This window comes from Cygnus olor, chromosome 16 (assembly GCF_009769625.2).
Source record: "Cygnus olor isolate bCygOlo1 chromosome 16, bCygOlo1.pri.v2, whole genome shotgun sequence".
Classification (NCBI taxonomy): domain Eukaryota; kingdom Metazoa; phylum Chordata; class Aves; order Anseriformes; family Anatidae; genus Cygnus; species Cygnus olor.
Window position 1 is genome coordinate 125,792 of NC_049184.1, and position 24,051 is coordinate 149,842.

Consider the following 24,051-nt stretch of genomic DNA (forward strand, 5'->3'; position numbering starts at 1 on the left):
GGCCGCTCTGATGCTGTCGTAATGAGGCCAGTAGCCTGGAATTAGAGGACAGGGAAGCCAAGCAGCTGGGATCCCTCTCTAGGGAAGGAGGAATTAACAAAGTGATAGGAAAGGGGGCAGAAGTCCTCAGCTTCTGGAGGCAACTCCTGTCAGGCATCAAGGAAAGGCATCCCTTCAAGGAAGATGCTGTATGTCACCCAGGTAAGTGGACCACCATGGAGAAAGATATCCAGTACCTGAGGTGCTGAAGGTGATTTATAGTGACCTGGATAACAAGCAGGTAAACAAAGATCCGGACCAAGTCCAGTGCACGTGGTCAATGAGGCAGAAGTTTGTACAGAGTGCACCATCGCTGTGTGCCAGTGCATAGGCAATGACACCTGGAAAGATCAAGATGAACCAACAGTGGATGTAGTGGTCAGCCAACTCCAGCAAAATGAAGAAAATTTCTCTTCTTCTCCATGGGCCTGCATCTCAGTGGTGCAGAAACTGTACCAAGAGGTCCAGCAACTCAAAGAGAACGTATCCTCCTTCCCACCTGTACAGACCAGTATCTCAGCTATTAGGAGCAAGCATTTGTCTACTCAAGAGAGAGGATATAGTGGGTACACACCACGTGCCACCCTGTGATTTTTTAACCTGTGTGATCACACAGAGGACATGAGGAAGCAGGATAGAAAATCTGCCTTGAAGCTAGAAGGGCAGATATGCGAGTTGTAAGAATAAAACAGTCACTAAAAGGAGTTCTTCCAGGAAAATTACTGCTCCAGTTTCTATTGGGCAGTCCCCCAGACGGAGTAGAAGGGCTGATCTTATGTCTGATCTAAATGGAGGGACTTCTGATTTGCACTTCAAAGAATTAAGTAATGAACACTGCAGCCAGGACTAGAAGGGCCCTGCCTCCAGCCAGGTACTGGAAGGCTTTTGGCGTAGCTGCCTTGAATATGGAAAAGATTAAACAGCTGTCTACCTTGCCCGGACTCTCAGAGGACCCTTTTGTTGTGGGGTTGCTGAGGGTTGAAGAACAGCAGGTGCCAATCACAACCATAACAGTGCAACAGCAGCAATATCGCACCAAGAGTCCCTGATTCCCATCCATGAGCTGATTCGACACCTGGAGACCCAAAGAGTGATCAGGAAGACTTGTTCGTCCTTTAATAGTCCCATATGGCCAGTGAGGATGTCTAATGGTGAGTGGAGGCTAACACACTACCATGAACCCACCAAGGCAAGCAACGGTGGAAACAACCACCAGATGGCTGGAAACATATCCTGTGCCCCATGCCACTGCTCAAAACACTACCCTGGGCTTTGATAAGCAAGTCTTATGGTGACTTGGAGCCCCAAAAAGAATTGAATCAGAGAACGGGACTCTTTTCTGAAACAACTTCATAGACACCTGGGTCAAAGAGCATTGACCAGGTATATCAGATCCCCTATCATGCACCAGCCTTAGGGAAAAATGAATGATACAATGGACTGTTAAAGACCACACTTCAGTGCAATGGGCGCTGGGACATTCAAACATTGGGATACACATTTAGCAAAAGTCCCTTGGTTAGTTAACGCTAGAGATTCTGCCAGTTGAGCTGGCCCTGCCCAATCAAAACCCCTTATGTACTGTAGAAGGGGATAAAATTCCTGTAGTGTGTGTACAAAACATGCTGAGGAAGACCGTCTAGGTTATTCCTGCCTCAGGCAAAGGCAAGCCCATCTGTGGGATTGCTTTTGCTCAGGGACCTGGGTGCACTTGGTAGATAACGCAGAAGGATGGGGAAGTCCACTGTGTACCTCAAGGGAATTTGATTCTGCGTGAGAATAGCCCATGACTTGAATAGTACGATGCCAATTGCTATATAATGCTGTACATCACGTCAATAGTATTACAGTAAGAATCATCCAAACAAATGAAGAATGAATCTTGATGGAACCAGGCAAGTGAAGTGGTGATGGAGCCAGAGCTGGCTTCAGCATGCAACAATCCAACACCACGAACCATCTCTCCTGCCCTAAAGGATGGTTACAACGAACAGAGCCCAAAGTCATGTACTAAATGACCTCAATGGACATTTTAGATAGCCCATAGTCTAAGGAAATTATGTCTGTGTGTGTACATCAAAGGATGGGAAGGGTGGTGATAATTAGAAGGGAGGACATAGTGGAAAGCAAGGGACCCGAGCATAATTTAAATGGTATGGAATAAAGGGTAGAATTTATCCTGGTTTTGTTGGGATAATTTCCTTCATGGTTGCTCATATGGTACTATGTTTTGGATCTGTAATGAAAAAGATGCTGACAAAACACTGACATTTTAGTTGTTGCTGAACAGTGTTTACACAGGATCAGTCACAGAACCACAGATTTTAGGGATTGGAAGGGACCTTGAAAGATCATCTAGTCCAATCCTCCTGCCGGAGCAGGAACACCTAGATCAGGTCACACAGGAACACGTCCAGGCGGGTTTTGAAAGTCTCCAGAGAAGGAGACTCCACAACCCCCCCCGGGCAGCCTGTCCCAGTGCTCTGTCACCCTCACCGTGAAGAAGTTTCTTCTCATATTTTAAGTGGAAACACCTATATTCCAGCTTGCACCCATTGCTCCTTCTCCTATCATTGGATGTCACCCAGAAGAGCCTGGCTCCATCCCCCTGACACTCACCCTTTACATATTTATAGGCATTAATGAGGTCACCCCTCAGTCTCCTCTTCTCCAAGCTAAAGAGACCCAGCTCCACCGGCCTTCTTGGCCACAAGGGCACAGGGCTGGCTCTTGGTCATCCGGCTGTCCACCAGCACCCTCAGGTCCCTCTCCCCTTTGCTGCTCTCCAGCAGGGCAGTCCCTAACTTACACTGGTGTCTGGGGCTGTTCTTGCCCAGATGCAGGACTCTACACTTGCCCTTGTTATATTTCATTAAGTTTCTCCCTGCCCAACTCTCCAACCTGTCGAGGTCCCGCTGGATGGCAGCACAGCCTTCTGGCGTGTCAGCCACTCCTCCCAGTTTAGTGTCATCAGTGATTGAATATATTGTCATTGATGAATATGTTGAGCAGTACTGGTCCCAGTACTGACCCTTGAGGGACTCCACTAGATACAGGCCTCCAGCTCGACTCCATCCCATTGACCACAACCCTCTGGCTTCTTCCCTTCAGCCAGTTCACAGTCCTCCTCAACACCCGATCGTCCAGATCACGCTTCCTCAGTTTAGCTGCAGAAGGATGCTGTGGGAGATGGTGTCAAAAGCTTTACTGAAATCAGGATAGACCCTTCCATCATCTACCCACCTGGATATGTCCTCATAAAAGGCCATCAGGTTGGCTAAGCATGACTTCCCCTTGGTGAAGCCATGTTGACTGCCCCTAATGACCCTCTTATCCTTGATACGCCTAGAGTCAACGCCAAGGATAAGTTGTTCCATCATCTTTCCAGGGATGGAGGTGAGGCTGACCAGTCTATAGCTACCTGGGTCCTCCTTCTTGCCCTTTTTGAAGACTGGAGTGACATTTGCTTTCCTCCAGTCCTCAGTCTTTTGAGATTCTCAAGATGCCTGCTAGCAAGGAGGCTGGGGGTGTACAAGGAACTGGGAAGGAACACAACCAGGACAGCTGACCCAAACCAACCAAAGGGATATTCCATACTACACAACATCACGATCAACAATAAAAACAGGGGGAACTGGCGAGGGGAGCTACCGTTCCTCAGGGACTGGCTGAGCATCAGTCGGCTGGTGGCGAACAATTGTATTGGACATCACCTGCTTTGTGTATTCTTTTCCTTTTTCCTTTTATTCTTCCTGTTTCTTTCCTATTATACTGTCTTCATCTCAATACCCAAGTTCTACTTTTTTTTCCCTAGTTCTCTCCCCCATCCAGCTGTGTGGTGGGCAAATGGAAGTGTGGTGCTTATCTGCTTGCTGGGTACAACCAGAACAGTTGGGAACTTAAAGAACTTTCAGACTACACGTGTCCCAGTGACATCCAGTAAAAACTTGACCTGCCCCCGGCAGGACCAGACCAACATTTGACCAGGACCAAGTCAACACTACAGAGCTTTCAATAACCCCTCCATCCAGATTTTAAAATAGCAAGCAATTTTAGAGGTGAAAGCTAGTTTCGACTTATCAGAGTTATCATGGAGTTATCCTGTTTTCCTGGTATTGAGCATGACATCATACATCATACTCATTCTTGCCCATGGCAGCGGGGTTGGAACTGGATGATCTTTAAGGTCCCTTCCAACCCGAGCCATTCTATAATTCTATGATTCTATGTCTTACAGTGGGTGTACTTAGGACATAGTAGTCCCTTGCTCTCCAGCAAGCCTTCCAACTCACTCTTTCATTAGCTTACTCAGAGAACTAGAACCCGGCATATCCCCTCCTCTCTCTCACCTCCTCCCGAGGGACAACAAAAGACCTCAGGCTCCTGCTCTGGGGTCTAACAGAGAAGCCAGAAAGGAGAAATGCCATCCTAGGACACCCTGGCCACACATGTATGACTGACCTGTTGTCCCCCCAGAGACCACTGTGATATGTTAGCTGGAAGGAATACTTTCTCACAAAACCCCAAAAAAAACTTTCATCCAGAAATGCTCTTTCTTGGCCTGTTTTCCTGCAATACAGCAGTTTTTGCAGTCGTGTTCTCAATGTATGTGTATAGAGCCATCTGTCTGCAATCAGACCCTGCCAGCATATTTCAACCAGCTTTGACAAGATATATGTCTCCATAATAGTGGTCTCTAGTAGTAAAACCTTCACATCTGAGAAGCAAAGTATCCAGCAGCAGGGGGACTTGGAAAGCTAGAATTTCACAGAATCACAGAATTGAAGGGGTTGGAAGGGACCCTGAAAGATCTTCGGGTCCAACGCCCCTGCCAAAGCAGGTTCCTTAGAGCAGGCTGCCCAGGTAGGCGTCCAGATGGGTCTTGAATATCTCCAGAGAAGGAGACTCCATAACCTCCCTGGGCAGCCTGTCCCAGTGCTCCGTCACCCTCACTGTGAAGAAGTTCTTTCGCATGTTGGTGCGGAACTTCCTGTGCTCTATCTTGTGGCCATTGCCCCTTGTCCTGTCCCCACAAACCACTGAAAAGAGCTTGGCCAAATCCCTCTGTCTCCCACACCTCAGGTATTTATACATATTGATGAGATCCCCTCTCAGTCATCTTTTCTCCAGGCTGAACAGACCCAAGTCTCTCAGCCTTTCTTCATAGGGAAGATGCTCTAGGCCCCGTATCATCTTTGTGGCCCTCTGCTGGACTCTTTCCAAGAGATCCCTGTCTTTTTTGTAGCGGGGAGCCCAGAACTGGACACAGTACTCCAGGTGAGGCCTGACCAGGGCAGAGTAAAGGGGAGGATCACCTGCCTTGACCTGCTGGCCACGCTCCTTTTAATGCACGCCAGGATCCCATTGGCCTTCTTGACCACCAGGGCACACTGCTGGCTCACGGCCAACCTGTCGTCCACCAGGACCCCCAGGTCCTTCTCTGCAGAGCTCCTCTCCAGCAGGTCATCTCCCAGCCTGTACTGATACATGCGCTTGTTCCTTCCCAGATGCAGGACTCTACACTTGCTCTTATTAAACCTCATTTGGTTTCTTCCTGCCCATCTCTCCAGCTGGTCCAGGTCTCACTGAATGGCAGCATAGCCTTCTGGCGTGTCAGCCACTCCTCCCAGCTTTGTGTCATCGGCGTACTTGCTGAGGGCAGACACTATTCCCTCATCAAAGTCGTCGATGAAGATGTTGAACAAGACCGGACCCAGCACCAACCCCTGGGGAACGCCGCTAGTCACAGGTCTCCAGCCAGACTCTGCGCCGCCAATCACCACCCTCTGAGCTCAGCCAGTCAGCCAGTTCTCAACCCACTCCTTACTGTCCACTCCTCTGTCCCACACTTTCTCAGCTTTGCTATCAGGATGCCATGGGAGACAGTATCAAAATCCTTGCTAAAGTCAAGGTAGATGACATCCACTGCTCTCCCCCCATCTACCCAGCTGGTGATGCCATCATAGAAGGCAATGAGGTTGGTCGAGCACGACTTCCCCTTGCTGAATCCATGCTGACTACTCCTCATAACATTCTTCTCTTCCAATTGCTTGGAGATGACATCCAGAACAAGCTGTTCCAACACCTTTCCAGGGACAGAGGTGAGACTGACTGGCCTGTAGTTTCCCGGATCCTCCTTCTTGCCCTTCTTGAAGACCGGAGTGACATTGGCTATCCTCCAGTCTTCAGGCACCTCTCCTGTTCTCCAGGACCTTTCAAAGATGATAGAGAGTGGTTCGGCGATCACCTCTGCCAACTCCCTTAGCACATGTGGATGCATCCCATCGGAACCCATGGATTTGTGTGTGTTGAGCCCACTCAGACGCTCCCAAAGCACTCTCTCGTCAACCAGGGGGGAGCCCTCCATTTCCCAGACCCTTTCTCCTCCCACCAGGGTTGAGGAGTCTCAGGGGGGAGTCCTTGAAGCAAAGACTGAAGCAAAGAAAGCATTCAGTATCTCCGCCTTCTCGGCGTCTCCCATTACCAGGACACCCCCCTCATTCAGTGAGGGACCCGCATTATCCCTAGTCTTCCTTTTACTGTTTACATACTTAAAAAAACCCTTCTTATTATCTTTTATGTCTTTTGCAAGCCTCATCTCTAGGTGGGCTTTAGTCTTCCTCGTCGCGTCCCTGCAGGCCCTGACAATACTTCTATACTCCGCCCAAGAGGACAGGCCCTTTTTCCACATTTCATAGACCTTCCTCTTCCTTTTGATCTTATCAATGAGCTCCTTGCTCATCCACGCAGGTTTCCTGCCCCCCCTTCCCCGATTTCCTACTCTTAGGGTTGCACCGATCCTGAGCTTGGAAGAAGTGCTGTTCCAATTTCTATTGTTGCTACACACAAGAGGCTCCAACTCTGCCATGGCCTCACACCCTACCTCTCACAAACCCATGACAAAGCCAGGGGATTATCTGTTGGCAGATAGGAAAGCTAAGCTCTGTGCAACAGGCCATAAAGGAGCAGGGAGAAGAGCAGTTCTCAGCTCAAGGATGTGCTACAACCCCAGCAATCAGCACTTTATAAAGCACAGTGCAGTCAAAATTTATCACAAAATTGGCTTAAAATAGCTATATCTAAAACAATATAACATGTTTACTGGTTTTGTAGCTTCTGAGAATTTAAAACATTATTTCTGCACTGGTGTGCTCTGGGGGCTGCCTGCCTGGAAAGCAGCCTCATGGCCCAGGTGGTACAGGAAAGGGCCTCATGGTCCTGGTGGACACCATGGTGACCATGAGCCACCAGCATACCCCTGCCACAAGGACAGCTGAGGGGATCCTGGGCTGCATTAGGAGCACCACAGCAGGTCAGGGGAGGTGCTCCTTCCCCTCTGCTCAGCACTGGCGAGGCCACAGCTGGAGCACTGGATCCAGTTCTGGGCTCCACAACACAGGACAGACATGGAGCTACTGGACAGAGCCCAGGCTGAGACATGGACACTTAATGACCTCCAGTGGCAAAACTGAGCCTTTAAGTAAAAGCAACACCTGGGATCATGCTAAAACTACAGATGGTGTTACAAAGCACTGCAGACAGTGAGCTGGGAGCTGATTTCCTGGAATTTCCTCTGTCTTCAGGCATTGCCCAGAGCAGGCATTGTAAGAGACTAATGGCACTGTAATAGTATTTGCACCATATAAACACAGGAGAACGCTCAGCAGCACCCTTCACACAGGCAGGCAGTCCAGTGGATAAAGGCAAACATACACACCTCTTCCCTTCCAAATTTGACTGCTTTAAACCCATGAGTCAATAAATCCTCTGGAGGTACATCAGGGCCCCCAGACCCCTTAAGTTTTTGCTGCAGCAAAGGGCGAGGGTTGGAGTGGACTGAGGCTGTCTCCATTGCTTTTCTCTGTGCTGTGGCTTTTACCTACAGCTCAAAACAGGGTGAAATGTTCTTCAGGGTGATGAGAGGCTGTTTTCTGTATTGCACATTTCAAGTTACTGAATGGATGCTGTGAACACAGAGATGGGAGGGAGAAGGGCAAGAGAGCATCAAGTGGCCGTTCGCTTCAGGTACAGTCAGAGTTAACAACGCGGAAACACTTGGAACTTCTCTCCTGGTGGCTGTGTCACCTGCCATCCCAGCAGTGTCACTGTCACTGGGACCTGCTCCTGGGCCTGTGGATGGCTCAGACACACACCTGGGAAGAATAAGCAGTTATCATAGAATCATAGAATATCCCGAGTTGGAAGGGACCCATAAGGATCATCAAGTCCAACTCCTGGCACCGCACAGGTCTACCCAGAAGTTTAGACCATGTGACTAAGTGCACAGTCCAATTGCTTCTTAAATTCAGACAGGCTTGGTGCAGTGACTACTTCCCTGGGAGCCTGTTCCAGTGTGCAACTACCCTCTCAATGAAGAACCTCTTCCTGATGTCCAGCCTAAACTTCCCCCGCCTCAGCTTAACACCGTTCCCGTGAGTCCTATCACTGGTGATAACGGAGAATAGGTCACCTGCCTCTCCACTCCCCTTCACGAGGAAGCTGTAGACTGCAATGAGGTCTCCCCTCAGCCTCCTCTTCTCCAGGCTGAACAGGCCAAGCCTCAGCCGCTCCTCATATGTCTTCCCCTCTAGGCCCTTCACCATCTTCGTCGCCCTCCTCTGGACACTCTCCAACAGTTTTACATCCTTTTTGTACTGTGGTGCCCAGCGCTGCACACAGTACTCGAAGTGAAGCCGCACCAGCACAGAGCAGAGCGGGACAATCACTTCCCTCGACCAGCTAGCAATGCCGTGCTTGATGCACCCCAGGATACGGTTGGCCCTCCTGGCTGCCAGGGCACACTGCTGGCTCATATTCAACTTGCTGTCAACCAAAACCCCCAGATCCCTCTCTGCGGGGCTGCTCTCCAGCGTCTCGTTGCCCAGTCTGTACGTATAGCCAGGGTTGCCCCGTCCCAGGTGCAGGACCCGGCACTTGCTTTTGTTAAACCTCATGCGGTTGGTGATCGCCCAGCTCTCCAATCTGTCCAGATCTCTCTGCAAGGCCTTTTGACCTTCATCCAAGTCCACAACTCCTCCAAGTTTGGTGTCATCAGCAAATTTGCTCAAAACACCTTCTAGTCCTACATGCAAATCGTTTATAAAAACATTGAAGAGGACTGGCCCTAAAATGGAGCCTTGAGGGACCCCACTGGTGACCATCTGCCAGCCAGATGTGGCCCCATTTACCACAACCCTTTGAGCCCTGCCCATCAGCCAATTGCTCACCCATCGCATGATGTTTTTGTTAAGTTGTATGCTTATGTATGTCCAGTAGGATCCTATGGGAAACCGTGTCAAAAGCTTTGCTGAAGTCCAAAAAGATCACATCAGCTGGTTTCCCTTGATCGACTCGATGGGTGATCTTATCATAAAAGGAAATCAAATTTGTTAGGCAGGACCTACCCCTCATGAACCCACATTGGCTGGGAAGTGATCTAATATGCCATGCTGGGGCTACTAAAGACCTTGCCAGCCAACTCTGCCTCCAAGCACTGCTCAGAACATTCCAGCATGCTATTGTCTACAGCTTGGCTTTTGAAATTTATACTCTAATGCTGCTGAGGTGCTCCCTGTTTGGCCAGACACTGTGCTCCGGTGAAATCCACGGCAGGCAGACTCAGGCATGGCTGATCACCCTGCTTGGGGGAGCACAGCTCACACTGGAGCAGTGCCAGTTCCCCACCTTCTCACCCAGGCCAAGTTAAAACTATCACCTCTCTCTGCTTATTCTGCCCTCACTCACCAGCCCTAAAAAGGCTCAAGGTAACATCATCCAGGCTCAATGCTAAGACCAGAAGGCAGCCTGAAACTCAGGCAGCCAACATCTGGGTGCCGATCCCCACAGAAGTTCAAGTTACACTTATGAGCAGCCAAAAGCATCCAAAGAGGACTAAGATATGATCCCAAATCTTTTTAAAATGTCCAGTCTTCTATCTCCTTTTATAACTAATACAGAAATACATTCAGAGTCTGCCCTAGACCACCTACACCATCCCCTCCGTAGCCCAAGCTGATTGTTGCACAGCCCCCAAGGCTGGACTAATGCCATGCTGCAGCCACTTTCAAGGACTGTAGCGGTGTCATCCTCAGGTGCCAGGACAGCATGTTTTCATGCACCGCCGAAAAATGCCAGAAGGAACGTTGCCAAGCATCTACCATGTAAGGGACTTCCAACCTCCATGCAGCCCAAAGAGAATTTCTTGGGAAAGCCAAGAAAGAGCAGTCTTGTGCCCTGTCTCTGCCTCAGCTGGAGTTCCTGGACGCTGCAGGAGCTCCACATGGGAGAAACACCCCTTGGTCACTCCTGGGCACACGTGGGGGTTTTACTCAGCTGGACAGCTGAGCTCCACCACAGCCGCTCTCTCACTCTATCCGCCCCCCCCCCCAGAGGGAAAGGGAGAGAAAAAATGAAAAGTGTTGAAGGACTGAGATAAAGACAGGAAAATCATTCAACAATTTTTGTCACAGGCAATGCAGACTCAAGGGAGATTAATGCAATTTATTATCTATTACTAACAACCTAGAGCAGTAAGAAACTAAAAACGAACTAAAAACACCTTCCCCCATCCACCTTTTTCCACCTCCTTCCCCCCGAGCAGTGCAGGGAAATGGGGGCTATGGTCAGCCCATGACATTTCGTCTCCGGCACTCCTTCTCGGTCACTCACTGCCCCTGCTCCAGCTTGGGGTCCCTCTCACGGGATGCCGTCCTTCCCGAACTGATCCTGTGGGGGCTGACCACAGGCAGCAGCTCTTTAAGAACTGCTCCCACACGGCTCCGTACCACAGGGTCCATCCCCCAGGAGCAAACTGCTCCAGCACAGGTCCCCCACGGGCGGCAGCTCCGGCCCGGGGCCTGCTCCTGCGGGGGCTGCAGCCTCCTCCAGGCCACATCCACCTGCTCCACTGGGGGCTCCTCCACGGGCTGCAGCGTGGAGATCTGCTCCGTGTGGGACCCATGGGCTGCAGGGGGACAGCGTGCTCCACCAGGGGCCTCTCCACAGGCTGCAGGGGAACTGCTGCTGCATGCCTGGAGCACCTCCTGCTGCACTGACCTTGGGGTCTGCAGGGCTGTTTCTCACTCCTCTGTCTCCCAGCTGCTGTTCCCCAGCAGTGTTTTTTTTTTCCCTGTCTTAAATGTTCTCTCACAGAGGCACAAACAACATCGCTTAATGGCTCGGCTCTGGCCAGTGGTGGGTCCCTTTGGAGCCAGCTGGAACTGGCCCTTATCTAACATGAGGCAGCTTCTGGATTCTTCTCACAGAGGCCACCCCCGCAGCCCCACGCTACCACAACCTTGCCACATAAACCCCATACAACATGGTGAGAGCCCTGTCTCACACCACACAAACCCTGTTTGCTCTCCCTAGCAGTCAGCAAAGGGTGGAATGAAAGGGGTTATCCTGTTCTCCCAAGCAGCCACCCTGGCGGCAGACCAGTCTGCGCACCATGATCTATAGCCAGCCAGTACAGAACTTCCTCCAGAAGAGACACACATCCGCACACGCTTTTTTGTTTTTCTTTTTTTTTTGGTTAGATACGCCCCCCATTGTTTGGCATAGTGTTATGCATAAAGAAAAATTTCTGTGTTGCACAGACATGACACAGTCCTAAAACGATCCCAACAGCCCCTCTCCCCATATCCGCTCTGCAGGGCCCGGGACTCCCGCTGACGCCGAGCAGCGGCCCCACGGCTCGGGCGCAGCCCCGCACGCAGGGACGGGGCCCGGGGCCGACTCAGCCGCCCCCTTCCCGCCGCGTCCCGGCCGGCACGGGCAGCGATGGCCGCCCCGGCTTCTCTCTGTCCCGCCCGCCGGCAGGCCGAGCCGCAGAGCCCGTGCCGGGCCCCGTGAGGCCTCGGTGCGGCCTCAGCCGCCGCGCAACGCGCAGGGCCCAGCCCGGGGCCCCGCGGCCGCGTAGTCACGGCTCTCCTTTCAGGACGTGAAAATGGCGGAGTTCTCCCCCCCCCCTCCGCGGGGAGCGCCGGGGCCGCCTCGCCTGCAGGGGGCGGCGCGCAGCGAGGGCGCCACGGGCAGGAGCTGCCCCCGCAGCCGGCGGCCGCCAGGGCCCGGCCCCGCGCCCTGCCCTGTCCTGCCCCGGGACAGCGCGGCCAGCACAGCGCAGCGGCCCGGCGGGGGCGGGCCGCCTCTCTCGGCGAGGCTCGGGCAGGGCCTCCGGGCGCGCCTGCCCCGCTGCCCTTGGGGAGACCGAACCGCAAAGCTACCGCGCTGCTAGTCCTGCCTTTCGGGGAGAAAGAAAAAAATAAAACACGGAAAGGCAGAACCCCAGCGAGCCCGCCGCAGCGGCGAGCCCGGGCTGGCAGGGGCGGGGAGGCGCTGGCCGCAGCCTCCGTCCGCCGCGGGCCCGGGCCCGGCAGTGCCCCCGCCGCGCCGCTTACCTGCACGGCGGCGCCCGGCGGCCCGCACCGCACCGCACCGGGCGGCCCAGCCAGGGCGGTGCTCGCGGGGCCGCGCCGAGCCGCGCCGGAGCCGCACGGGCCGGGAGCGGGCTGCGCAGATGCGGGTGACAGCCGTGCCGCCCCGCCGCTGCCGGGCTCCGCGGCGCCCGCACGGCCCGAGGGCAGCGGAGCCCCGCGCCGGGAGGGGCGCTGGGCGGCTCGGGCCGGCCGCGTGCGTGAGTGTGAGTGTGTGCACGGGGGGGGGGGGGGGGGCGGTAATTGGGCAGGTTGAGAATGCATGCACTTAATGAGTGCCGTCGCCATGGTAACCCGTGTATTCTTCAACGCTACAGTGTCAATTTTTAATCCGACCGCATGATTTTGGGGAGCTGCCTGGCCGCGCACGGCGGGTCGCCACGGCAACGCGCAGCCCGGGCAGCCCCGACGCGGCCGCGGTGCGGAAGGGGCCGCGAGGCTCCCCGGGAGCCGCCCGCTGCCCGCGGTGCCCTCCTCCGGGCCGCGCCACCGCCACCCTGCCCGGCCCAGCTCCGCCGGACGCTGCGCCGCGTCCCGCAGGCACGGAGCGGGCGGCGGGGCCCGGCCGGCGAGGCCCGGGAGCGGGGCGCGGCCTTGGAGCAGCGGCGAGCTCCGGGACTCCCCGGCCCTCCGGGCACCGCCGGTGCCCAGCACAGAGCACAGGTGGGACCCGGCACCAGCAGTGACCGCCAAGGACCAGTCAGCCCAGCCGAGGCAACGGCTGCCAGCACGCGGGCAGCAAAACAGCCGTGGGGTGGGAGCGAAGGCCAGTGCTGACCAGCACAGAGCTCCAGGAAGGGGAGCACACCCGCTCGAGTGCAGCTCTTGATGCCGGTTCTGGGCAAAGCAGAGAAATGCTGCACGCCGCTCAGCAGCAAAACAGCGCCTCTGCTTACACCCAAGCCCTGGAGAGCTGGTGTGGACAAGGCATGGCAGCTTTGATTACTGTTAGAGGGAACAACCCCACTCAGGAACTCTGATAAACTGTGGTGGGAACGGTAAATCCAGCTCTGCCACGTTGTCTTGCCTCCACCCCTTTTCATAACAGAAGCAGGTAGTCATGAAGCACTTTGTTCCCACAATACTGAGAAGTCGGGCTGAGCTTGAGGGCCCCAGCATCTCCCATCCTTGCCTTGCATTGGGGTTTTGAGGTGGCTTAAACATGATTTTCACCCTTTTTCAAAAATTAAGCTTGAAATTGGGCTACATCAGGCAGGAGGCATGAAAGATGGGAGCTCCTCTAAGTCATTAATGTTAACCTAACTCCTCTGGAGAGCAATCAAACTCCATCGCTGATGGCAACATATCTACATCTTACCTAGCAGTTAAGAGACCTCCAAGATCAAACTAGTTCCTGAGGCCTTATCTGAAGTAGGCAGGCGTGTGCTGCCCCAGTGGAGAGCGAGGAGGACCTCCTTAGCACTCATTCCACAGGCACAAAGAATAACTACAAAATATTAACATGAAATCTCCAAAGATCTCTAGGAAGTGAGGAAATGTAGGACTTGCTGTTGCTCAGTGCTGAGCAGTGCTTAGTAAGTGCTGGTCAAAAAACAGTACAGTTTGTCTGTCTACCCTGTAGAATCTCATGGGTACAAAAAATGTGCCTTTTGGACATACAGTGTTTGTCCTGCTTATCCACAGAAGGTTGGAGCTGAAGAAACCAAGACCGGAAGCAGAACAAGAAGTGCAAAAAGGTGTACAGCTGTTGAAAACAGCACTTGATACACGTTGGACAGGCTGGGAGAGGCAACTTTCTGTACACCCCTCAGGCCACATCCTGCCATATGAAATCCGGGGTAACTGGTATTTCTGCTTGCTTTGGGGAGAGCAGGAGCAAGCTCTTTGTGTCTAATGTAACTGCCACTTTCAGTAGTCAGTGCCTACCAAGAGACATACATACAAGACATAAATCCTAATGCATTCCTGCTGTGCAGGATGGCAGTACCCTGCAGGTGGCTGTGCCTGCCACTCCTCACCTTCAGTCATATCTCACACTCATTTGACCCAACAGCCTGACTGAGACCTTGCAAAACATGAGGCAACATAAGAGTTTGAACTACAAACTGGCACGCATAGCTTCTGTTTTATTAATTCACTGGGCAAGTCACTTTGGTTCTGTTCCTCAGTTTCACTGTCTCTAGAGGGTTTTCATAACCTGATAACTATGAAAAATTCTGCTTATAGTTGTCAGACGTAATAGGTGACACCCAAATTATGGCAAATTGTGGATTACACTTTCAGCTCATAGAGCAACAATTATTAATCATCAGAGAATAGACCAAGACAAGGTAACTAAGAGGCACTTTTAAAATATTTTATGCTGTCTTCCCAGTTACTGGCAGCATTTACTCTAGGCTGAGTGGCATGCCTCTACCAGGCAGCTCAGCAGAACAGGATTTGCAATCCCAGGGCAGCCGTTGCACACTGCCCCTCAAGCTAATTGCACAATGTAACTGTTGTGCCACTATGATCACGAAAGACTGTATGCAGCATTATTTTCTTCTCATGTTGATGCTGAGCAGTGATGCTGACACTGAGCAGAATAAGGAACACAAATGCTGCAGAGGGGAAAGGTTTTGCACTTTACCCATTTCTAGGAGCAACATTTCTCTTGACTAGCAGATAAATCAGGTGCAGTTGTACATTGTGATTACACCAAGCAGATGAGACGTGATCTATTTCACACCTACTTACCTAACAGCATTAATATTTACTACTCATATACACAACATAATCTGTTCCAGGAGCTGCACAGACCATTTATTTGCCAAATTCCACCTACACCTCCATCCACATGAGAGCACAAGCTGCATCTTCCAGTCACCTCCAACTCTGGCTTCACCTCCATGATTTTCAGTATTTTGGACTGAAATTACTGAACTGTGGCCCTGTTTAGTCAAAACATTCGAGCAAAACTTAAGGTTTTGCTTTTAAAACAAGTCAAAATACTCCTTTTTTAAAATGTGCATTCGAGATTTCTAAATCAAAGCAGGTCACCCTGCAGGAGCAAATTTCTGTGAACAAGAGGATGTAGCCCTGTAGACAATCACCCAGGATCATCTTCAAAACTATGAACCATTGTACATACCTTCCAAAACATGTGCTAGTTGTAGACATCTTCCTATTGCCACTACTCTTCCAGCAGTATAGATCATACCAATTGCTGTAATCTATTCCCTTGCATACAGGTTACTGCAGCTGTGTTTATTTAGTTAAGCAACTTAGACATTTCATTGAAAGATGTTGCTAAAAGGAATTAAGCTCAAATCTCACAAAGCCAGGTAAAATGAAACAACTGAAACTTCTTCAACATCTGCATACACGTTTAGCAAAAATAATAGCGTAAAGAAGCTTTGAGAGTTAAGAGCCCACATTGCACTATTCAAGTCTACCTAACCACAAAACAAAACTTGTGGAAAAAGGGTGGATCGCATTAATGCTTCCAAAGCTACAGGTCACTCATGACAAGCATTCTGACTCATCACCTACATAAACACTTTCCTACTGTCTGCCAGAGTTTGAGACACAGCAAAGGTGTGAGGCATTTGCACCATCTACCTTTAAGGCAGATATTTAACATCATGGGAATAGCTAATTTATGGAATTTGCAATTGTGTCAAACACCAAAATGTAGGAAGAGACATGTTTTTCAAAAACAGGAACAGGTTTGAAACAGACTCCAAATACCGCCACAGAGGTTCTAAACTTGACTTTTTTTTTTTAATGGTACAGCATTGATTTCTCCTTCAAAAACTGCTGACACTAACATTTAAAAATCAATCCTTCAATTCATGTTTGATGACAATGCGTATTTTTTCAAGAACAAATTTATATTGCATTAGTTAGGACACCTAATACATAAGCACATCCCCCTGTCCTGGTTTCACCTGGGATAGTTACTTTCTTCCTAGTAGCATGTACTGTGTTGTGTTTTGGGTTTAAGATGAGAATAATGCTGATAACACAATGATGTTTTAGTTGTTGCAGAGCTTCTGTTTAGTCAAGGACTTCTAAGCTTATTGTACTGCCCCATGAGTGAGGAGGCTGGGGGTGCACAAGAAGACGGGAGATGACAGAACCAGGACAACTGACCCCAACTGGCCGAAGGGACATTCCATGCCATATGGCATCATGCAGGACAGTAAAAACTCAGGGGGGTTGGCTTGCAGTTAAGGGTTAAAATTGAGCTATGAGCAACACCAGATGGTTTTGCCATCACCTACTGCTGCTACTGCAGGCTGATGGAAAGCACACGCTACAGCCCCACAATACGGCTATGCATGCAAGTCTTCTATGATCTTTTTTTGCTCTTCTATGAAGTTTAAGACATTATTCATGCAAACTACACTTTTGTAACATCTAAAAGAGATCTCAGAAATAGTCGTACTTGTGAACACACCTGACACCAGATTGTCTTCCACTGCCACAAACAAGTGACACTAGCAGAGCTAAAGGGATTGGTTCTTTTTTGTTGTTTGTTTTTTGTTGTTTGTTTGTTAGGGGTTTTTGTGGATTCTTAAGGTTATAGAAAGCCTAGCACTTAACTGCACTGGCTCAGTATCTGGCACTATTGAAATCCTACTAGCTTGCCACAGGAAAAAATCCAGAAGGATCCAGGTGATACCAAGGAATTCCTGTTTCACTAGTGTGGTACAAGGCCATTTATCTTTTGTATAGTAACCACGGGAGACATCACACATTGTTCCAGTAATAGTTAAATAGAACTTCAACATTTAAAGGAGTTATAGGCAGGTTGGTTAAATCCAATCTAGGCCCTTCCTCCAAGTATTCACGAATAAAGATGACTTCAAACAATCATTGTCCTAACAATCTTACTTTAAAAAGCTAATATAGTTGGTAAAAGCCATCACTAACTAATGCACTGTTATGAGAGACGCTAACCGCTACTATAAGGCCAATACAAACTCACACTGGGAACTGGTCATAGAAACCAACTGTCATTAATATCTACAGGCACATGCAAGAAACTAATTATTGTCTTGTTTTATTACAAATTTATTGAAAACATACATAGCTTTTAAGCTACTGATCTCCAAGCTCACAATTCCTGTTTTGAGGAGCATGCGTTTTACCAAAAGATAATTAAAGGGTAGCAATCCTCCAGGAAATCTAACCTACTCCCCCTTTTTTTTTAAACCAACATGCTTTTGTGTCAGTAAGTTTCAGGGAGGTAAATATTTCCACACACGTAGCCCAGAATCATCTGACTTCTGTTAAAAGTCCCCACTAAAACCCCCACTGTTGAAGCCCAAAGCAGAGAAAGTACAACCTGCAATGATCAGAACTTACAGCATGTAAGTTTGCTAGCCATTCTGCTAAAGTATACTTTAACTGAAACCTCATTTCTTTAAAAAAAAAAAATCACTTTTATCACTAACCCTAGTAGCCTGCTCTCATTCCAGATGCAGAAAATAAACTTTGATACCAAACAGTCTTCAGAACTGTGGATTTAGTTATAACAGAAATATCTGCAAAACTCCATGTAGGAAAGCTGGGCACAGCAGCTCAAACAGCGCAGATTTTTTCCATGCTTGGGTGCCCTGATTTCAGTTAGGATACAGTTAATTTTCCTCCTAGTAGCTGGTAGGGTGCTATGTTTTGGATTAGAATGAGAAGAGTGCTGATAACATGCTGATGTTTTAATTGCTGCAGAGCAGCGCTTACACTAAGCCAAGGACTTTCCAGCTTCTCGCTCTGCCCTGCCAGTGGGCAGGCTGGGGGTGCACCAGGAGCTGGGAGGGGACAGACCCAGGACAGCTGACCCAAACTGGCCAAAGGGGTATTCCGTACCATATGGGGTCATGCTGAACAATATACAGGGGTGGCTAGCTGGGGTGGGGGGCCAGCTGCTCGGGGATAGGCTGGGCATATCAGCAGGTGGTGAGCAATTGCATTGTGTACCACTTGTTTCGTACACAGTAGTAGTAGTAGTACTATTATCATTATTATTTTCCTGTCTTAATAAACTGTCTTCATCTCAACTCACAGGCTTCACTTTCCCATTTCTCTCCCCCATCCCAGAGAGGGAGGGGGGGAGGGTGAGCAAACAGCCGTGTGGTATTGAGCTGCTGACTGGGTTAAACCACAGCATTGGGGTAGATACAACATTGAAAGTGTGCAATACAGAAGTAATCTGATCTTCTCTCAACATAAGCCTTGAAATGACTTCAGTTCATGTTTCACTAGGAATGTGTGCTTATGAAGCAGAACAAGCTTCACTCATCTTTAGATCCCTTCTTCTACTAGAACAAATACTAGTATGTAACAGGCAAAAGCTGAAGCTGTGATAAGGAAATAGCGAGAAGTGTTTAGCTAATACAGCAACTCCTGGCAAGTTGGCATCAAGTCACATTTGAATGCGGCTCCTAGTACATGATCCAATTTATCTCAACAGGTGTCTAAAAATCCTGGTAACTCAGAGATGCTTTCACATTCAGTCACACTTTAAGGAAGGACAATGAAAAACTAATGAATTTTCTAATGAATAACTGTTTGGTTGACTAGCTCATCTCAAGCACAAAACCAACTTTATTTCAAGAATTCCCAAGTCTCCTGCTAAAACAAAGTAGTTACTCCAGTAAAAGAGGTAAGTAGGATAAATTGTTATTTCCCCAACATTCTCCCAGAAGTCCATAACACTGTAATAAACACAACAGCTTGAGTCACCAATTTAATTTTATACAAGTCAAACTACACATTGTATAAAGAGTACAAGGCAGTTCTAATGTTTCCTATTGCATGTTACAAAAATCAATTTAGCTATAAAGGGGAATTTTTGGGATGAGTTCTATTCCACAATTTTAGTTGGCAACTGTGGTTTAGCAAAGCCTTTGTTAAGACTAGAACTCTAGCTCGAAGAGATTACACTTCCAGTAAAGTTCAGATTCACACACAATAGGATTGTAGTTCTATTCTGAAGCAAAATGTTAACATAAATGAGTCAAAAGGGAGGGAAGACAGCTTTATTTAGCTAGTTTTCATATCCAATAGATATTTTGAGCTGACAAACCATACAACATACTAGTGACTTGGACCACATCCAAGAGACATTAGTGTCTGACAACTGTCACTTGATAGTCAAGCAAAAAAAATGTCAGAGCACTTTCATTCTTTTAAGTTTCAAAAGTATGACTTGCAGCAATACTGTATGACACAGGTTACAGAGTACCTTTATTACCTTTAATACAGTCACAGTATCGGGGGGGAATGTTCTTTTGGCAAGTTAAGATGCAACACAAATGCTCCAACTTGAGTTTATTGCTGGTCTAAGGTTTTCCTAGTAATGTTAACAGTTTATAGTTTTGCAGCCTGCTCCCACAAATTAAGATAAGCTAGAGAATTATCTGACCTGCTCAGCAAGGCAATCCTACCTTTGGTAGCAAGCTGTAAACCTATGAAGCCAATGATATTCAGTTCTAAAACCACAAAAAAATGAAAAAAATGATACTTTCAAAAAAGCCCAGATTTAAGCTTGTTATATTCATTTTTTAATATAAAAACCACTTTACACTTAAGAGTAGTTAAGTTACTCCTGTGGAAATGTTATAAAATCAAAGTTTTAGCTGAATTTTTTTAAAAAAAAAAAGGGGGGGGGGCTTTTCCTGCTTTGTACCACCATCTGATCTTGTAATTTCAAATTTAGGATACAAATTAAACCTTTATGCCTCATTACTTAGTTCTTAGGCCATCTGCTCCTGCAATAGAAAAAAACTTCTGAAGTACTAACGTAACACTAATGGCCTGACAAGTAGGAAAAATGTTCCATAATAGTGTGCAATTTAAGAGGAGAGTTCTAGTCTTAATCTCTTGAACTAGATCTTGATCGTGAGCGAGACTTTGAACGAGATCTGGAACGGGACCTCGATGCAGCTCTTTTGGGTGGTGACTCTGAACGAGCCTTGGTAGATGGCTGCTGCTGTGGAGAATTGGAACGAGACCTACTCCTTGACCTGGATTTAGACTTAGCATCTCCTTTACCATTTTCTTTGGGAGATCGAGACCTGGACCTGGACCTGGACCGAGACTTCTCAGACTTCTCCTTGGATCTGCTGTGAGAGCGCGAACCCCTGTCAGACTTGGGTTTCGATTTGCTCTTTGATCTAGACTTCCTGCTTTTAGATCTGGAACGCGAGCGGTCTTTGCTTCGTGACCTGGATTTAGATCTTTTGAAAAGAAAGACAGTTACTCTACATGAACTGAAGTACACTTATATTATAGCTGTTGTAAATAGTTATCAGTTAATAAGCAGCAACTCCTGTACCAACACAAAGCAATGTATCACTTACCTGGAACGACTTTTAGAGACACTACGGGACCTGCTGCGGCTGCTCCTACTCCTACGACTTCTGCTTCTAGATCGTCTTCTAGATCGTGACCTAGAAACATTTAACGTTAACATTTAACATCCCTTATTCTTTGTCTGGTGTACCCTGCTATGCCATCTAACACAGAAAAACTATTAAAGAGCTTGTCAGTAATACACCCACATCAAGACATACCACTAATCCACCCAGACTCAATATACTGTCAGCCAATTACATCTGATGTTTCACACAAAAAATTCTCAACACCAGCTTTGCCATATCACATAAAATAATTCCTTCCACATTTCTCAGGAATTGCCCTATTCCTAGAATATCAATTGAAGGTAATTACTGTAGGCCAGCCTACATATACCCATTCTCAAGTTTAACTGGTCTTGATATAGAGAGTAACACGTCCCAAAAGTTACCTTGACCTGCTGCCAGAGTAAGATCGCCTATGGCTTGACCGTGGCTTGTCTTCAACCAGCCTGATTTTCCTTCCGTTTATCTCTGTGCCATCCAGTTTGTCCAGGGCACGCTTCATGTCCGAGTATGATCGGAACTCAATTACTCCTTCATTTGTACGTTCTTTGTGAGCATCTGCATAGGTTACCTCCCCAGCTTGCCTCATGAAATCCTTGAGAGTAGATGAAAAGTTACACAACCACTCCATACACTTGTACTCTGCAACTACATTAGCTTAAGATGAGTCTGAGCAGATGTAAAAAGCATTGTGTGCATTCACGTGCACATTCATACTTCTCAATTACTTCTACTTAAATCAAAATGAACAATTACATTAAAAGGAAGTTATTGGTTCCTGCTAATCACAACATGCTCTATTATAGAACATTAATACATACTTTCAAATCCTGCCAACTACAGCGACTGGAAAGGTTTTCAACAATCAGTCTGTACTCTGTACGAACAGGCGGTCCATATTTATCTCTTCCAGATTGTCTCCGACTGCTATATCCGCCACCACCCCCACCTTTATTGTGCAAAGAAATAAAGTTAGATTGTCTTCTAGCATGAAGAAAACTAAAATGTTCTGAAAAAGTTAGTTAAACAGTTATATTTACTGGAGTAGGACTTTATTTCTCTATGCCTCCAATAAACTTTCAATTTTGCCATAATCTATATTAATGGCAAATCAAACAGACTAAAATCCTACAAGTCTGTCCTCCTAAGATCTGTTAGAGAGTGACTGCTCCTTATTAGATTCACCTTGCTAAGTTTTATTTTACAGAACATTGTAAAATATAAAACTTAACTGATTACATGCATTTCTACATTTTACAAAAACGTTTACTAGTTACACTAAGTACTTACATCACAGTATGAGGTTTTTGGTGGTGGTTTGGCCACAAAACACGCAAGGTAACAGTCACCTAGTTCAGTTTAACCAGTTTTGTCTAACCCTTGGAATCCTCACCATCACCCTGCGTCTAATGGCAAAAGGCTGCTGTCGTCATGGCTTCCGGTAAGGTCAGCCAAAGGGTCATAGGGCAAGGGTCACACAATGTATGGAAAAGCCATGGCCAATCAGGAAAGGCAGTCATCTTAGCCTCAGTGGACACAGCCTCAGCCCCACTGGTCACTTTTAAATTGAAACATCAAGGACTTGTTAAAAAGTTTGAAATTGAACATGCAACAATTTTAAACAACATACATTTGATTTAAAAAAAAATACAGATTCCCACCCCCCCCAACACACAGTCTAGAGATTACTGAAAAGTGAGCCATAGTACTTTAATTACAGTACCAGGCCAGTTAAGTTAAATATAGCTCAGCTCCTCAAGAAATTACACAAGTTAGCTGAGCACAGAAACGTTTACAATATCCCCCACTTAAGACAGTAATTTCTTGCTTGAAATCCTCCCCCACCCATTACATGAAATTTTACAACTGACTGCTTCTACCCCAACTATGCAATGGTATTTATTCATAAACATTAGTGATGGAACATCACTGATTTATCTAAATGCTCCAAAGAACGCTGGAGCCTTTAAATTAGCAGAGCATATAGTTTCTAAATAACAAGAAACCCTTTCTAGAAGGGGCCACAATTTTGCAGCCAGAATTGTTTCACGTATTTGCATTTGCAGATTTCTTAAGGGGGTACCTGAGTGCAATGCTGGTGCCAGGAAGAACATCTATTAACACTATGTCTACAGACAGCTCGCTCCCAGCGATGCACCAGGTATCCCCTGCTCTCATACTTGCAGAGATAGTGACAACCCACCCCCAGAGCCCCAAGGGACTCAGTCCCATCCACTCTATCACCCCAGGCTCTGCCCTACCAACATAGCCGAGCTGCCTCCCCTTGCCTCCAGTCCCTTGCCCGAAGCAGCCCTGTAACCAAGCAGAAAGACGGGCCCATACTCACTGCGACTACTGTAGCTGTATCCATCCCTGTCGCGGCGGGGGCCGCGGGCGTGCTCCACGATCACGCGCTCCCCGCACAGATCCTTGCCGTTCAGCTCGTAAACGGCATCGTCGGCGTCTCGGGAGTCCTCAAACTCCACGAAGCCATAACTGGAGGGAGAAGGCACGGGCCCGTCAGCCACAAGCCCAGCCCCGCAAGCACCGCCGCGCGGCGGGGTGGGGACGACGCGCCCGACGGCCCCGCCTGGCTCCTCGCCGCCCGCCCCCCGGCCGCTCCCCGGGGGCAGAAGCTGGCAGCGCGAGCCGCGCCGGGACAATGGGGGCCGGCCCCGCCGCAGCGCCCTCGCTCCCCCCCGCGCCGCCGCCATTTTGAGTCGGGCGCCACGCGGCAGCGAGGCCGCGAGAGCCGCCGACAACATGGGCGGGGGGGGGGGGAGCTGCCAGGCGCGGCCCGCCCGGCCGTGCCGGATAAGGCGACGCGCGGTACCGGGCCCGAGGCGTTCGCCCGCCGGCTCCCGGCCCGCGGCACGGCGCTCACCCGTTTTTGAGGTCGACCTCGAGCAGGCGGCCATAGCCGCTGAAGAAGCGCTGGATGTCCTTCTCCCGGACGTGGTAGCTCAGGCGGCCGATGTAAACGCGCGGCATGTCCGCAGCCGGAGGGGGAGGGAAGGGGAGAGGGGAGGGAAGGAGAAGAAGGAGGAGGAGACAAACGCGAGGGAGAGGAGCGCGGGGAGAGGGTGCCGGGGGGCCCACGAGCACGCTCCGCCGCGGCCTGCTCCGCAGCACAATGGCGCCCGCTGCCCACGGCCGCTTTTATAGAGGGGGGCGGGGCCGGCGCGGACGTTACGGCGAAGGCGGGGGGG

The 24,051-nt window shown here is 49.1% G+C and overlaps 2 protein-coding genes across 3 annotated transcripts in view; both read right to left on the bottom strand.

The window, feature by feature from the left end:
• Positions 1-12,520, bottom strand: part of L3MBTL1 (L3MBTL histone methyl-lysine binding protein 1) — a 40,049-nt gene extending 27,529 nt beyond the window's left edge. For both annotated transcript variants that reach the window (XM_040575522.1, XM_040575521.1), the window contains exon 1: positions 12,438-12,520. The gene's annotated coding sequence lies outside the window, so the exon portion shown is untranslated. The remainder of the gene's footprint in view (positions 1-12,437) is intronic.
• A 6,634-nt stretch (positions 12,521-19,154) lies between these two features.
• SRSF6 (serine and arginine rich splicing factor 6) lies at positions 19,155-24,021 on the bottom strand. Its single transcript, XM_040575523.1, has 6 exons — positions 23,727-24,021; positions 23,190-23,338; positions 21,664-21,791; positions 21,229-21,437; positions 20,783-20,872; positions 19,155-20,659 (listed from the first exon to the last, which is right to left on the bottom strand). Exons 1-6 carry the CDS (start codon positions 23,831-23,833, stop codon positions 20,296-20,298), a joined length of 1,047 nt encoding a protein of 348 aa, XP_040431457.1. The 5' UTR covers positions 23,834-24,021; the 3' UTR covers positions 19,155-20,295.
• Positions 24,022-24,051: the final 30 nt, after the last annotated feature.